This window comes from Prionailurus viverrinus, chromosome C1 (assembly GCF_022837055.1).
Source record: "Prionailurus viverrinus isolate Anna chromosome C1, UM_Priviv_1.0, whole genome shotgun sequence".
Classification (NCBI taxonomy): domain Eukaryota; kingdom Metazoa; phylum Chordata; class Mammalia; order Carnivora; family Felidae; genus Prionailurus; species Prionailurus viverrinus.
The window spans coordinates 184237682-184250823 of record NC_062568.1 but is presented as its reverse complement, the minus strand read 5'-3'; the positions used below and the strand labels follow the sequence as shown (position 1 = coordinate 184250823).

General features: G+C 42.3%; 1 protein-coding gene across 12 annotated transcripts in view; it reads left to right on the top strand.

The window, feature by feature from the left end:
- The window catches only part of MACF1 (microtubule actin crosslinking factor 1), a 331328-nt gene that overhangs the window by 46606 nt on the left and 271580 nt on the right, over positions 1 to 13142 (top strand). Inside the window, exon 1 of one of the 12 annotated variants that reach the window (XM_047871160.1) lies at positions 10494 to 10560. The exons of the other annotated variants lie outside the window; for them this stretch is intronic. Within the exon in view, the coding sequence (XP_047727116.1) occupies positions 10509 to 10560 (52 nt within the window). The 5' untranslated portion in view covers positions 10494 to 10508. Of the gene's footprint in view, positions 1 to 10493; positions 10561 to 13142 lie in introns of those variants that run through there. 12 annotated transcript variants of the gene reach the window in all.

Below are 13142 nucleotides of genomic sequence, written 5' to 3'. Positions count from 1 at the left end.
TTTCATCCCTTGTTTATACGGTTTCCTGTGCCTTGGATGTTCTTTCTGCTCCATCTGCCTCACAAACTCTTGTTCATACTGTAATCTTTCATTCCAGCTCAAAAGTAACTAACTTTTTATGGTGTTTCAGCTTCTTTCCCCCTACCTCAACCAGGAAAAATTGAACTTATCTTCTCATCTGAGTTCTCATGGTACTTTTTACATCCCTTTGTAATAGTACTTATTTTATATTCTCTGTTTAATCATCTGGCTCCTTTACACCATGAGTTTAATGAGGGTAGACTTATGCCTTCTTCATCCTTGTTTCTTTGGTGCCATACACTTGATGGAATTTGGGTTGTATACAAAGTTTCTGCTGTCTCCACGTTTGCAAAGTCTAAAAGAGCTATGCTATATTGGATATTAGTTGTGATAGAATCTCCTCTCCTCTTTTTATTTCATAAAGTATCTGTGTTTACTGTATGAAAATTATGAAGCAATGAAAACTAGAAAATTAAAGTTGCCTAGGGGTGCCTGGCTGGCTCAGTTGATAGAGCATGAGAGTCTTGATCTTAGGGTTGTAAGTTCCAGCCCCACGTTGGGTATAGAGATTACTTAGAAATAGGGGCACCTGCGTGGCTCACTTGGTTAAACATCTGACTCTTGGTTCTGGCACAGGCCGTGATTTCACAGTTCCTGAGATCGAGACCTGCGTCAGGCTCTGCGCTGACAATGTAGAGCCTCATTGGGATTCTCTCTCTCTCTCTTTCTCTCTTTCCCTAGCCCCACTCACGTATTCTCTCTCTCTCTCTGTCTCTCAAAATAAATAAACATTAAAAAAAAGATTACTTTAAAATCTTAAAAATTAAAGTCACCTGAAATCTCATCACTTGGATAACCACTGTAAATGTTTTGCCATATTTTCTTTCAGATTTTTTAAATAAATATATATATATGTAACTATATATATATAAATATATTTAAGAATATATATAATATAAAAAATATATATATATAAATATATATATATGTAACTAGTTTTCTTTACTCTGTGGTGAATATCAGTGTCAAAAAATATGTATCTATATAACAATTTGTATTGTTAATATTCCATTGCATGGGTGTACTGCCCTTGAGCCGATACCCTATTGTTGGACTTTTAGGTACTTCTGCATTTGATGTTTTAAACAATGAGATGAATATACTTGTATATATATTTTTTCTTTGCACACTTAGCCACATTTCTTTTGTATAAATTCCTAAAAGTGAAATTGCAGAATCAAAATTCATTGCATGCTTTACAACATTTTAGATATATTTTTGCTGAACTACTCTCTGCCAAAGTTGTACCATGTAGTTGAGTTTTTATACTTCATTGAGATTTTTTTTCCTGTGGTAGGTTTTGCATTGCTGTTGGAGATTTTATGTATTGGAATGATTTAATTAAGGTGGTGTTTTATGAAGGCTGATGTTGTGCCACGTGCAACATGGATTGGAATGAGAAGGAGAGAAATCTGTTTTTTGGAGACCATTTCAGCAATTCAGGTGTGAGGTAATGAGGATTAGACAGGAGAGGACAGCTGTTGGATAAAGGAGAAGATGATGAAAGGCGGTGGGAAGAACTGACAGGACTGGATGGTGGGTTGAGTAAAGTGTGCCATTACTCAAAGTGGGAAATTAAAAGGAGGTATCAATTTGGGGAGGGAAGCTGTGGGTCCACTTTTAATAACCTGAGTTCTAGTTGCTGTGGCATGCTCAGGTGGAAATGCCCCGTAGGCGGTTGGCACTGTACTGCAGCAGTCAGAAGAGAGGCAGGGCTCAGTCATCTCAGCCTGTTTAAAGTCCTACACAATAAATAGCCTTTCCAGCATCCTCTCCAGGTGCCTCCTCAGATCTAAGCCAGACAAGACTGTCTTCTTGGAGAGCCTTCACTTGCTGTGTCTGCCGTGTGGCACTCACCCATTGGTCACAGCCCACCTCACAGCCTTCCAGGAAACCTTCTTTGATCACCCCCACTGGGTATTAGTTCCTAATTTATTAAATGCTAGTGGTCATTTTTTTCTGTATCTTTCATATTGTACTTTAGTATCCTGTTTGTACATACGCATTATTTTCTTCTACAATATTGGAAGCTTCTCGAGGTTGACAACTAACTTGAGTTGAGTATCATAAACTCCATTTAATCTCCCACATTACCAGCACATAAGCGTCCAAAAATATTTGGTGATTTGTGGAGTAAATGGAACCAGCTTTAATGTAATATTATTAATAAGTTGGATTGTTATCATTCTACACCTAACACCTAATAAAGTGCTAACACTATTTATGGACATTCTTCTACTTATTTTTCTTAAATATGCAGATATATTATGGGAGGTAAAGTGGAAAACAAAAGATGTTAAGTGTTTCCCCTTTCAGAGCCATGTTCTTTGTTTCCTCCAAGATTCTTAAGTGCAGTATATATCCCCTGCCCTTTAGTTTTCAACCCCCTCCACTGTCCTGAAATTGCTGTTGCCAAGGTCATTAAACTTCCTAATTGCCAAATCCAATGGGAATTTTTCAGCCCTAATCTTACATGACCTTTTTTGTGTACTTGAGACTATGAAATGCTCTGTTCTCCTTCCTGTGGCATCTGGGTGGCTCAGTTGGTTAAGTGTCCCACTTTGGCTCTGGTCATGATCTTGTTTGTGGGTTTGAGCCTGGCATTAGGCTCTGTGCCAACAGTGCAGAGCCTGCTTGGGATTCTCTCTCTCTCTGCCCCTCCCTGATTCATGCTTTCTCTCTCTCTCAAAATAAATAAATAAACTTCAAAAGAAAAGTTTTTCCTTCCCTAACTTTTTGTGACTTTATCCTCTCCTGATTTTCTTCCTTCGTTTACAAGTTTATTTTCCTTTAAATAAAGATGCTTTCTAGGATTTTGTCTTTGGCCCTCCACATAGTTTTCTTGAGTGATCTTATACTCATATTTTCTTTTTTTTTAATTTTAAAAAAAATGTTTATTTCTGAGAGAGAGAGAGAGAGAGAGAGAGAGAGCGAGCGAGCATGAGCAGGGGAGGGGCAGAGAGAGATGGAGACACAGAATCCAAAGCAGGCTCTAGGCTCTGAGCTTTCAGCACAGAGCCCGACGTGGGGCTTGAATTCAACGAGCTGTGAGATCATGACCTGAGCCAAAGACGGGCGCTTAACCCACTGAGCCACCCAGGCGCCTCTTATGCTCCTTTTTCAACTGCTGGGTCAGCTCTCTCTCCTGATCTGCATGCACGTATCTCTGAGTGTTGGAGGACTTCTTTTACATATCTTATAGGTGCCTTTTACTCAGCATGTTCCACAATGAATTGTTCATCCTCACCCCGGCAAATCTGCTTTTTTCTCTCCCATTCCCAGTCACACAGGTGAGATATTTGGGAATCATTTGAGAATCTTCCCTCACTTGGTGTGTCCACCCAACACTACTCTAGCTCAAACAAAACAGTAATCACATGCTGTATAATTCTACTTGAGATCTCACACTCCTTCCTTTCTTCCCACTCCCAGGACTGTTTTCTTTGTTATGAGTCTATTATTTCTCACTGTGTAACTGTGATAGTGTCCTAACTGGTTTCTTTCCCTTCTGTCTTACTTCCCTCATTTTCACAGCTGCTAGAATATCCTTTATGAACTTAAAATCTAATGATTAAAAAAAAATAGTCACTCGGCTTCCTATTGCCTTTAGGATGAAATGTGTTTTGTTTTTAGCATGGCATGCAAAGCTTTCATGTCCTGCCATTATTCTTCCAGGGGAAAGAGTACCCTACACTCTAGCTATGTCAAACTATTTTAAGTTCCTTAAATGCATCGTGCTCTCTCATGTTTCTGCTTTGCTTTTTCTGTCTACAGCACTCCTGTCCCCATCAATCCGGTTCTGTCTGGCCCCAAAGTTCCAGTTGCAGCAGCATCTCTTTTGGGAAGCCTTCCTAGGCTTCCATGTGCTTCTTTGCGTCCATGTACCTTTACCAGCATCAGCCGCACTGTATTGCATCTTGGTGCACTTGCTTGTCTCACTCACTAGATCATAAGATGCTTGAGCGGCGGCCCTGAACTCTTCAACTTCACCCTCAGGGGTGTACCGATTTGGCCAGGGCAGGCTTGTTGGCTGTATGAATGATGGAGTGAGTAGGTATGTGGTCAGTGGCGGTGCCGGCCGGGATCGGGATTTAGAATCTCGAATTCTTGGCTTTCATTTATTTTTTGACTAGGTAATATGTTCACATAATTGACTGTTCAGAAGGTCCAAAAAGATGAAAGTACAGTGAAAAATCTTTCACTCCAGCCATCCTTCCCCCTTCCCTGAAGACAATATTGTCAGCTTTTTGTGCCTTCCAGAGATGATGTGTGCACTTATTTATTTAAGAAAGTAATTCAGCAAATATTTGTTGAGCCCCTACTACATGCCAGGTACCATGCTAGGCTCTGGGGATAAACAGTGAAGAAAGTAGATAAAAATCCCTGACTTTCTGCAATCTAAATTCTATATATTTTTCTTCCCTCCTTTTTAAACAAACATAAATGAGAGGCTAACGTACACCCTGTTTGACTTTTCTTTGTTTTACTTATTAGATCTTGAAAATTAATCCATTTCAGCACATAAAGACCTTCTCTTTTTCCCTCTTGCTTATTATTCCATTATATGGATGGAATTGCTGAGCCTGCCTCAGATTCTGTCTCTGTCCCTCCCCTGCTCATGCTCTGTCTGTCTCTCTTTCAAATATAAAATAAAACATTCATTTGGCCAGTTACCTACTGATGGACACTCTTTTGTTATAAAATTCTGTAATGAAAAAGCTGTTGTACACTTATCATTTTGCAAATGTATATCTATAGGAAAAATTCTTAGGTGTGGAATTGCTGGGCCAAATAGTATACATACTTATAAATTTGATGGATGGTTTGATCCATGACTTTAATGTTTATTATGAATGTTTCAAGCATGTAGATGAGTATAGATAACACTATAGCAGATGTATATGTACCCACTACTCATTAGTTGTTGGCACCCCTATTGAGGTTTTACCTATTAAGTACTTTTAGCACCTCCTTAACATTGTGATGTTTTTCCACTGGATATTATCCTATTTAAAAACATTTTTTTAAATGTTTATTTATTTTGGGGCTCCTCGGTGGCACAGTCAGTTGAGCTTCCGACTTCGGCTCAGGTCATAATCTCACTGCTCGTGGTTTTGCCCCCTGTGTTGGGCTCTGTGCTGACAGCTCAGAGCCTGGAGCCTGCCTCAGATTCTGTCTCCATCCCTCTGCCCCTCCCCTGCTCTTGCTCTGTCTCTCTTTCAAATATAAAATAAAACATTAAAAGATTTTTAAAAAAATGTTTATTTTTGAGAGAGACAGTGCAAGCGGGGGAGGGGCAGAGAGAATGGCAGATGTAGAATCCAATGCAGGCTCCAGGCTCGGAGCTGTCAGCACAGAGCCTGACAGTGGGTCTCAAACCCAGGAACCAGGAGATCATGACCTGTGCTGAAGTTGGCTGCTTAACTGACGGAGCCACCCAGGCGCCCCACACTGAATATTATCTTAGACTCAAGGTAATAAGTTTCTTAAGAACTCTTACCCTGCCATCCTGGAGTCAGCACTATACAGTCTGTCTTGGGCTTTTTTTGTTTGTTTGTTTTTTAATAACCTCATTTTTAGGAAAAGGCAGCTTCAAAGGAAAATTCTATTATGCTATTTTTAGTGTCTACAATCTGAGTTTTCAATAATGTTTATTTTCCCTCCTTCCTCTACTCAAAAGCAACATAGGAATGCTCTGGGAAGTTGGTGGCCTGTCGTCTTGGAAACTTGTTTTATTTGCTGGTGGAAGTGCTCAGGTGAATTGAGCCAGCAAGCACTTTTTCCCCACAGGTTTGTCAGAATAACTAAATACGGTGTTCCTCAGCAGGCGCCTACCTTTGTGTCCTCTGGATCCTGATGGATTTGATGAGAGAAGCTGTTCCTGGAGGAAGGGGATACTGTTGGTCTCTATTACACCTGAATGCCTGTGGCTGTGTCAGGAGACTTTTGTTGAAATAAAAGTCCTTCTCTCCTATCTCTCTGCTGGAGATCCATAACCTTGTTCCAGTAGTAGGTGACTCTTACCTCTGACCTTTTACTTAGGTCCCCCCAATGAGGCTTTTAGGTTACTGTATGATGTTGTAAATGTAGAAGGGAATTTTGGTCTCAGGTAGAGCTAGAATCCAAGGTCATGGAAGACACAGATTTACCTTAAGAGCAGGTATTTTTGCCTTCCCTCCCAATAGGTCAGTGCCTTTCACCTTGTCTGGTCTTGTAATATTACATAACCACTGTAGGGAGGAGAGGACTCATAGGATTCACCCATTTTTCCGCGAACCACACGGCCGAAAAGAAAAGGATCAAGGAGAGAGAACTGATTTGAGGGTGTGTGGCCTAAAGCACAAGGCCTTTTTAAGCTCATTGTCAGACCCCAAATCATAAGTCTGGTCCACACAAAGTACCTCCCCAAGCCTGGGGTAAGCACAGAGTGGGCAGAGTTTCTTGGACCTTTGCTGCCAGACCTGCACTTAGTTCCCTTTAAAGCCTCCCTTGGTCTTGCCATTTCAGTTCTCTCCTTCTAAGCATGAGGTCTGACTTCTTTTGTCTTCTGTTCCTCAGCCCTGCAGAGGCGGCCCTGGCCCTGGGGACAACTCTTTCTTCAGATGGCAAACTCATTTTCTCTCTAGCAGTCCAGAGGGACAAGGTGTAATTCAATCCCTTTCTCCTTCAGACACTGCTGCCAGGGGGAGACAATGAAGAAAGTGATCTTTGTTGCTTCCTGAATAGGACCATGAACCTGGCACCTGCTTTTGTTACTGACTTCTTAAGTCATTGGAGACATTTTTGCTGTCTTCCTGGGCCAGCAGCTGCTTTGGAGTAACAGGAGCAACTGGCCTCAAAGAAAATGGATAGATATATTTATATGAAGAGAGTTACCTTTCATGTTCCTAAACCTCTTGTCTTTAGGGCTGGTCTAGAGAGTGAGCAGTTGGAAGTCAGCTGTGCCTTCAGTTGGACCACCTATGACCCTCATCTTCTGTGAATCTGAGCAGACAGATTGATTCCTTTTTTGTCCTGCTCTCCATCTCATTAGACTCTTGAGTTTTGCGTTCCCGGCACCTATAGTGCCTGCTGCGTGGTGAATACACAACAAATGTACACAGAATGAATGGCTGGGTGAATTCCTTAAACTGGCTGCTTAGGTTTTGCTTCCCTGACCCTGACATGAGGGGGCCTTGTGGAAGAAGGACCTCTGTTTTTAGAGGAAAGATTGCTTCAAAGGGATTTTGAAAGTTATTGATTTGTAGAGGAGTTTTGGGGGACTGTGTGAACTCCAAGATAGGACTTTCTCTCTCTTCATCGGCCTAGAACTTTCTCCTCAGTTGTAAGGAGACTGCTGGAAGACTTGTCCTGCTGTTTCAGGATTTGTATCCTGGACCTGACTCAGGCCTTCACTCCACCCACCTGAGTTCTGGTGTCCCTGAGCCCACTCAAGGGCAGGGCAGGTGTTCCTTTTTAACTGCCATCCTGTCACTATAGAGCCAGAAGCTCTAAGGGCCACATCTCATGCTCTGTCCTCTGCACTTCTCGATCTGCCTTCATTCAGTCAAGTTCCACTTAGGTCTGAGGTGTCTGTGCCTTTGTAAGGGCTGTTGGAGACAGCAAGGCTGTTTTTCTCCCTGTCAGCAGCTGGCCAGAGAGGCCCTATTTGACTGCCAGATCCTGAGCCTTTTACATTGTCCATCTTGGTCTGGAACCTAGGGCAGAATTTCTCCTGCCACCTGAGGTAACACCTCACTATTTGCCGTGTGGGACCTATGAGGATAAAAGATGAACAGCCACAAAGAGCATGTAGAGGTATTGGACTGTGGTGCTTTGAAATGCTTTGATTCTGAGGAACGGTCTCTGATCTGCAAGAAGAATACAACTGGAGTCCAGGCTGCCCCCGCCGCCCTTTCCCCAAAGCCTCAAATTGGAACCATCACTCACTTTATAATTCCAAACATCCTTGTTTTTGTTTAATTTTTATCTGATAAAATGTTATTAAACAATTTCAATGGTGAAACACACAGAGGAAATGACAAACCAGCATGTGTTGTCTTTTAAATGCACTTAGTTCGAGTAGCTATTTTAAAAGTCAGTTTTTCCTGCTGTTAGATTCCTGTCGTCTGGACTGCTTTGCTCCTTCAGGTGGGAGGAGTCTCTGAGTGGGATTTTATAGTGGCGTTAAAGCAAGAGGACCCAGTTCTGCTCGGGCTAATTGATCATTCCTTTACATTCTTATATTCACCTGCACTACGTTGATTGCTTTCAGATCATGACACAGAACAGGTCTTAGAGATCAGTTCAGAGGTTCTTTACCTATGATTCATTGACCCCTCTCCACTTGTAAACAAATTTGTATGTAGATGAATATGTGCCTTTTTCTAGGGAGAGTATCCTTAGTTTTCATCAGGTTCTCACTAGAGTTTGTGACCTAAACAGAAAAGAACAATTAGTGTTTTATAGGAATTTGGGGCTCCTGTCTGCCATAGCTAGTTTGTGGCAAAGTTGGATCTTGAGATAGACTCTGGAATCTAGGTATTTTGACTCTATAACCCAAGTACTCTATTATCCATTCTCTTCCTGGAGAAATAAGTGGAATAATGCTAGGAAACAGACACACATGATCTGAACTGTTGTTTAATGCTTGCCTTTCTCTGTCCACAGCCTTATTTCACAGATGAGGAATCCAAGGACCTGGTCTGTTGGACTAGGTGACCTTAAAGATACTGTGATTCTTACAGTAATGTACCATAGAATCTATATTTCTGTTAGGTTTTTTACTGTATCCCATTGTCTAACCTATGCCCTGTAAACATTAAGGTCCCTTTTAACTGTTGAATCTTGCCCATGAAATTGTTCTTTTGAGAAAAGGAACCATGTATTGTGTTGCCCTTGACTTCTCATAAATACTTAGATCTGCATACAGTGATTGGCTACCTTGTGACTATTGACTGACTGGTAGCATAAGAAGGCACAAAAGCCTAGGTTGGATATTTTTATTATTTAAAAATGTTCCCCTTTCTATTATCTTAGCAGCTGTTAATATTACTTAGCCTGATCTTTTTAAGTGGGAACACTCTCTTTTTTCTTTGTTTTCACAATGCTCCTTATACAGTTTCTTCACCTGCACCCAACCTGCATAATTGGGGGTTTTGTGCAACATTATGTCTGACACACTTCGAGTTCTACCCCAAGGCACTGAATGGCAGCCTGCATGGCAGGTTGTTCAGAAAACCTTCAGGCCTGGGAGAGGGGTGTCTTCTTTATGAGGGGTTGCTCCTCTGTGGTGTCTGACTCAGTTGATTGCCCATGGATTTCTAGAATGCCAAGGCTTTCATGGTAAGATGAGCCAGAGCACCAGAGTGTGACTTTTAGGCAGATTGCTTACCCTGTTTTCTCATATGTAAAATCAGATTTATAGTTATTTTCATAAAGACATTTTCAAAGATGAACATAATGATGCAGATGAACCATTTTGAATTTCTTACAACGAGATACTATAGAAATTTCAGGTTTTCTCCCCCTTATTACATAATCTATGTAGCTTATCCGAAGAGCCTGTGATTACTTGGGGGGGGGGGTCATCTCTTTGAGGCTAATTGAGTAGAAGGAAATTTGCAGCAGCTACTGACATCATTAAAGCAAAACCAAAAACAAATTAGCTGAGTGGAATAGTGCCCTGGAGTGGGAAGCTGTGAGGGTGGTGTTTGAACTTCACTTGTCCCCTAGTTATCTATGGAGAAGGTCCTGCCCCCCGAATTGTGCATTTAGCACTTAGCAAGTGGGCTTTACAGTTTAGCACTTAGGGAGTGGGCCTCACAGTTTCTGCTTTTGTCTTCCTGCCTTGGACTGTGTTGATAAGCAGTGTCTTGCCTGTGTATGGCTGTGTTCCATTCTGTAAACATCACTGCTGTAAGGGGAGTGCAGAGTTGGTTGTTTATTTTGTAAAAACCTGCCCCATTGCCATGTGATATTTGCCCAAGAGCTCCTGTTGTAGTGACATGCTTGTGGTGAGTGTGGCCCTTTAAAGGTTTCGTTCTCAAATGTTAGATGAACCCCTAACCCGTGTCCTAGAGTTTTAACCAGGGGAACGGTAATCCCAGTGGATCCTGGGCTGGAGTCTAGAGAGAAGGTGGCAGATGAGGTGGCAGATGATAGGCAGGGGCCTGTTGTGGTCTCCTTCCTCTTTTGCACAAAGGAGGGGCTGTCCTCTCCTGGGGAGGTATTTCCGCTCACTGCAACAAATGAGGGAGCACAAAGCCCTGTAATGTAATGAGGCTTCTCTGGTGACGTCACTTATAAATGTGGTCAAAGTCCAGTTCTTGGGGGCTAGCAAGCACGGGGGCTTAGAGATCAGTCCGTTCAAACGCTCTCACTTCTCAGCTGTCACTGTGCCATGCTGCCTACTTCTAGCCACTGAACCAACACAGCTGAGCAGGGGCATGAACGCCTACAAGTACCAGAAGTTCCTGGAGGGACTCAACAACCTTAGAGGTACAATGAGGCTTCTGGCTCCCTGCCTTTCTCCTTGCTGAATGTGTGAATGCTTACTGTGTTGTGTGTTATGCGGGCGTCTTTCCTTTCCATCAGCTGCTCAGGAGCTTGGAAAACCCTCTTACTCTGAGCTGGCCATATTTTTGTGTGTGTTCCCACAATGACACAGAAAGGCTAGCATTGTAAGTGTGATGGTGGGTGACCAGGAGGGGATCGTTTCTGCTACTTCAGTAGCAGTCTGTTCTCTTGCTTGAATGTTGAATGGACAATGAAGAAATGTCTCCTGCTCTCTTTCTTTTCTTTTCTTTTCTTTTTTTTTTTTTGGTTTGATAATTTACTTATTTATTTTATTTGTTTTTTTTTTTTTAGTTTCAAGTTTTTATTTAAATTCCAGTTAGTTAACTTATAGGGTAATACTGGTTTCAGGAGTAGAATTTAGTAATTCATCACATACATACAGCACCCTATGCTCATCACATGTGCCCTCCTTAATACCCGTCTCCCCACCAATCTCCCCTCCATCAACCCTCAGTTTATTCTCTATAGTTAAGATTCTGTTTTCTGGTTTGCCTCTCTTTTTTTTTCCTCCTATGTTTATCTGTTTTGTTTCTTTTTTAAAAATTTTCATTTATTTATTTTTAAATTTATATCCAAGTTAGTTAGCCTATAGTGCAATAATGATTTCAGGAGTAGATTCCAGTGATTCATCCCCTATGTATAACACCTAGTGCTCATCCCAACAAGTGTCTTCTCCCCTGCTCTCTTGAGTTGAGCAGGGCTCAGGATACTCCCAGGGCAGTGTGGGTGGAGGGCTTTTGCCATCTGGCACTGCAGCCTCACCTAGGTGTAGTTGTCTCTTGGGCCAGGTTTTCCAGTCACCTGTGTGTATAGTGAGTCAGAGTCCCACCTGGAGAGAGCAGGAGTGGGGAGTGGTAGGGGGTGGGGGAGGAGGAATGCAGGTTGGAGGCCAGAGATGCCATGTAAAGGGTAAATCATTGACTTTAAAGGAGGTAACTTTTTTTTAAGTTTATTTATTTATTTTGAGAGAGAGAGAGAGAAAGCATGAGTGGGGAAGGGGCAGAGAGACAGGGAGAAAGAGAGAATCCCAATCAGGCTCTGCAGTGTCAGTGCAGAACCTGATGTGGGGCTCAAACCCACAAACCGGAAGATCATGCCCTGAGCCAAAGTCGAACGCTTAACCAACTGAGCCATCCAGGCACCCCTAAAGGAGGTAACTTTTTAATAAAATAATATTTAAAGAGAATAATATCTGCTTTACATGATTGTCCAACTCTTTGCTGACCACAGATGAGAAAAATGCAGGCCTCTTTTTGGCTCTTAAGGAAGAAGATAGATGAAATCTTTTTACTTTCTCTTCTGTAATTCATAGATGATTTTGTTTCCATCTGCTTAGGAAGGTGCTCAAACCATCCCTCTTTCACCAGCAGTCTAGATTCTGGATCCAGAGCAACCATGGGGTGGGTGCAGAGAGAGTAGGAGAGGTAGAGAGAGGAACAGGGATGAGGGAATGGCGGCAGACCTGGACTCCCATCCTGCCAGGGTCTTTCATTATGTGTCGAAGAACTGTTTCTAAGAGAACGTATATGAGAAGAGCTTTGCAGGCTATAAAGAGATATACAACTGTAAAATACTATTCTACTAATTTCTACCTTTTCTTCCTTTTTGTCTCCCTACCACACCATGTAAACATTTTTTCCCCCAGGACTCCTGAGAGCTTGAGCCAATCCCTTTTGGTTTGGGGCTCTGTAAGCTCATCAGGCATCAGGCAGGTCTTAGCAAGAATGAACCGCGTTAACTGTTGTTTCTCTGTCAAAGGCAATTTTGAGAGGGCAGAGGGAGTGTGGCCTTCTTCATCCAGAATCACGGGGAAGAGGTGTGAGAGGGGGACAGAACCCGTGGAACTTCTCAGGGACTCTCCTTGGGGCTTGTTGGGGCCTGGGTGAAGGGAGGTGCAAGAATGTACCTTTGTGCCATAGCAGAGAAGAGGTTCTCTTGCCCTATTTCCTGTCTTAGAGGGATCCTTCTATATTCTTGGGCATGATACCCACCCAACAGCAAGAGTCCTTTCCCTCCTCTGTTTACAAAACTCATGGAAGGATTATCAACCTTCATTAACTTGCATGTTCCTTCAGTAGAAGAAAAGATTTAGAGTAGAAACTCCTTAATGTAGTTTTATTCCCTATTATCCTTGGCTCCATTCTTCTGATAAAAGGCCAGAGCTTCCTGAAGATGGACAGATGGTGGGTGGAAACTACAGGAGATTTACTTATTTATAGAATTGGAGAATAGAACTTTTCTTTTTTGGTTCCCCTTTGTGTCAAGGGTTTAGATGAGCAGTTAAACCACATGAGGATGGCTGTGGCCTAAGTGAATCAAGTTTAGCAGTGACCTAAGTAGATTCCTGAGTTTCTCAGGAGACCACACCACAAATAACCCTGTCCTCCTCTGCTGTATGTGCTTCAAGAGTAAAGTGCAGGGGCGCCTGGGTGGCGCAGTCGGTTAAGCGTCCGACTTCAGCCAGGTCACGATCTCGCGGTCTGTGAGTTCGAGCCCCGCGTCGG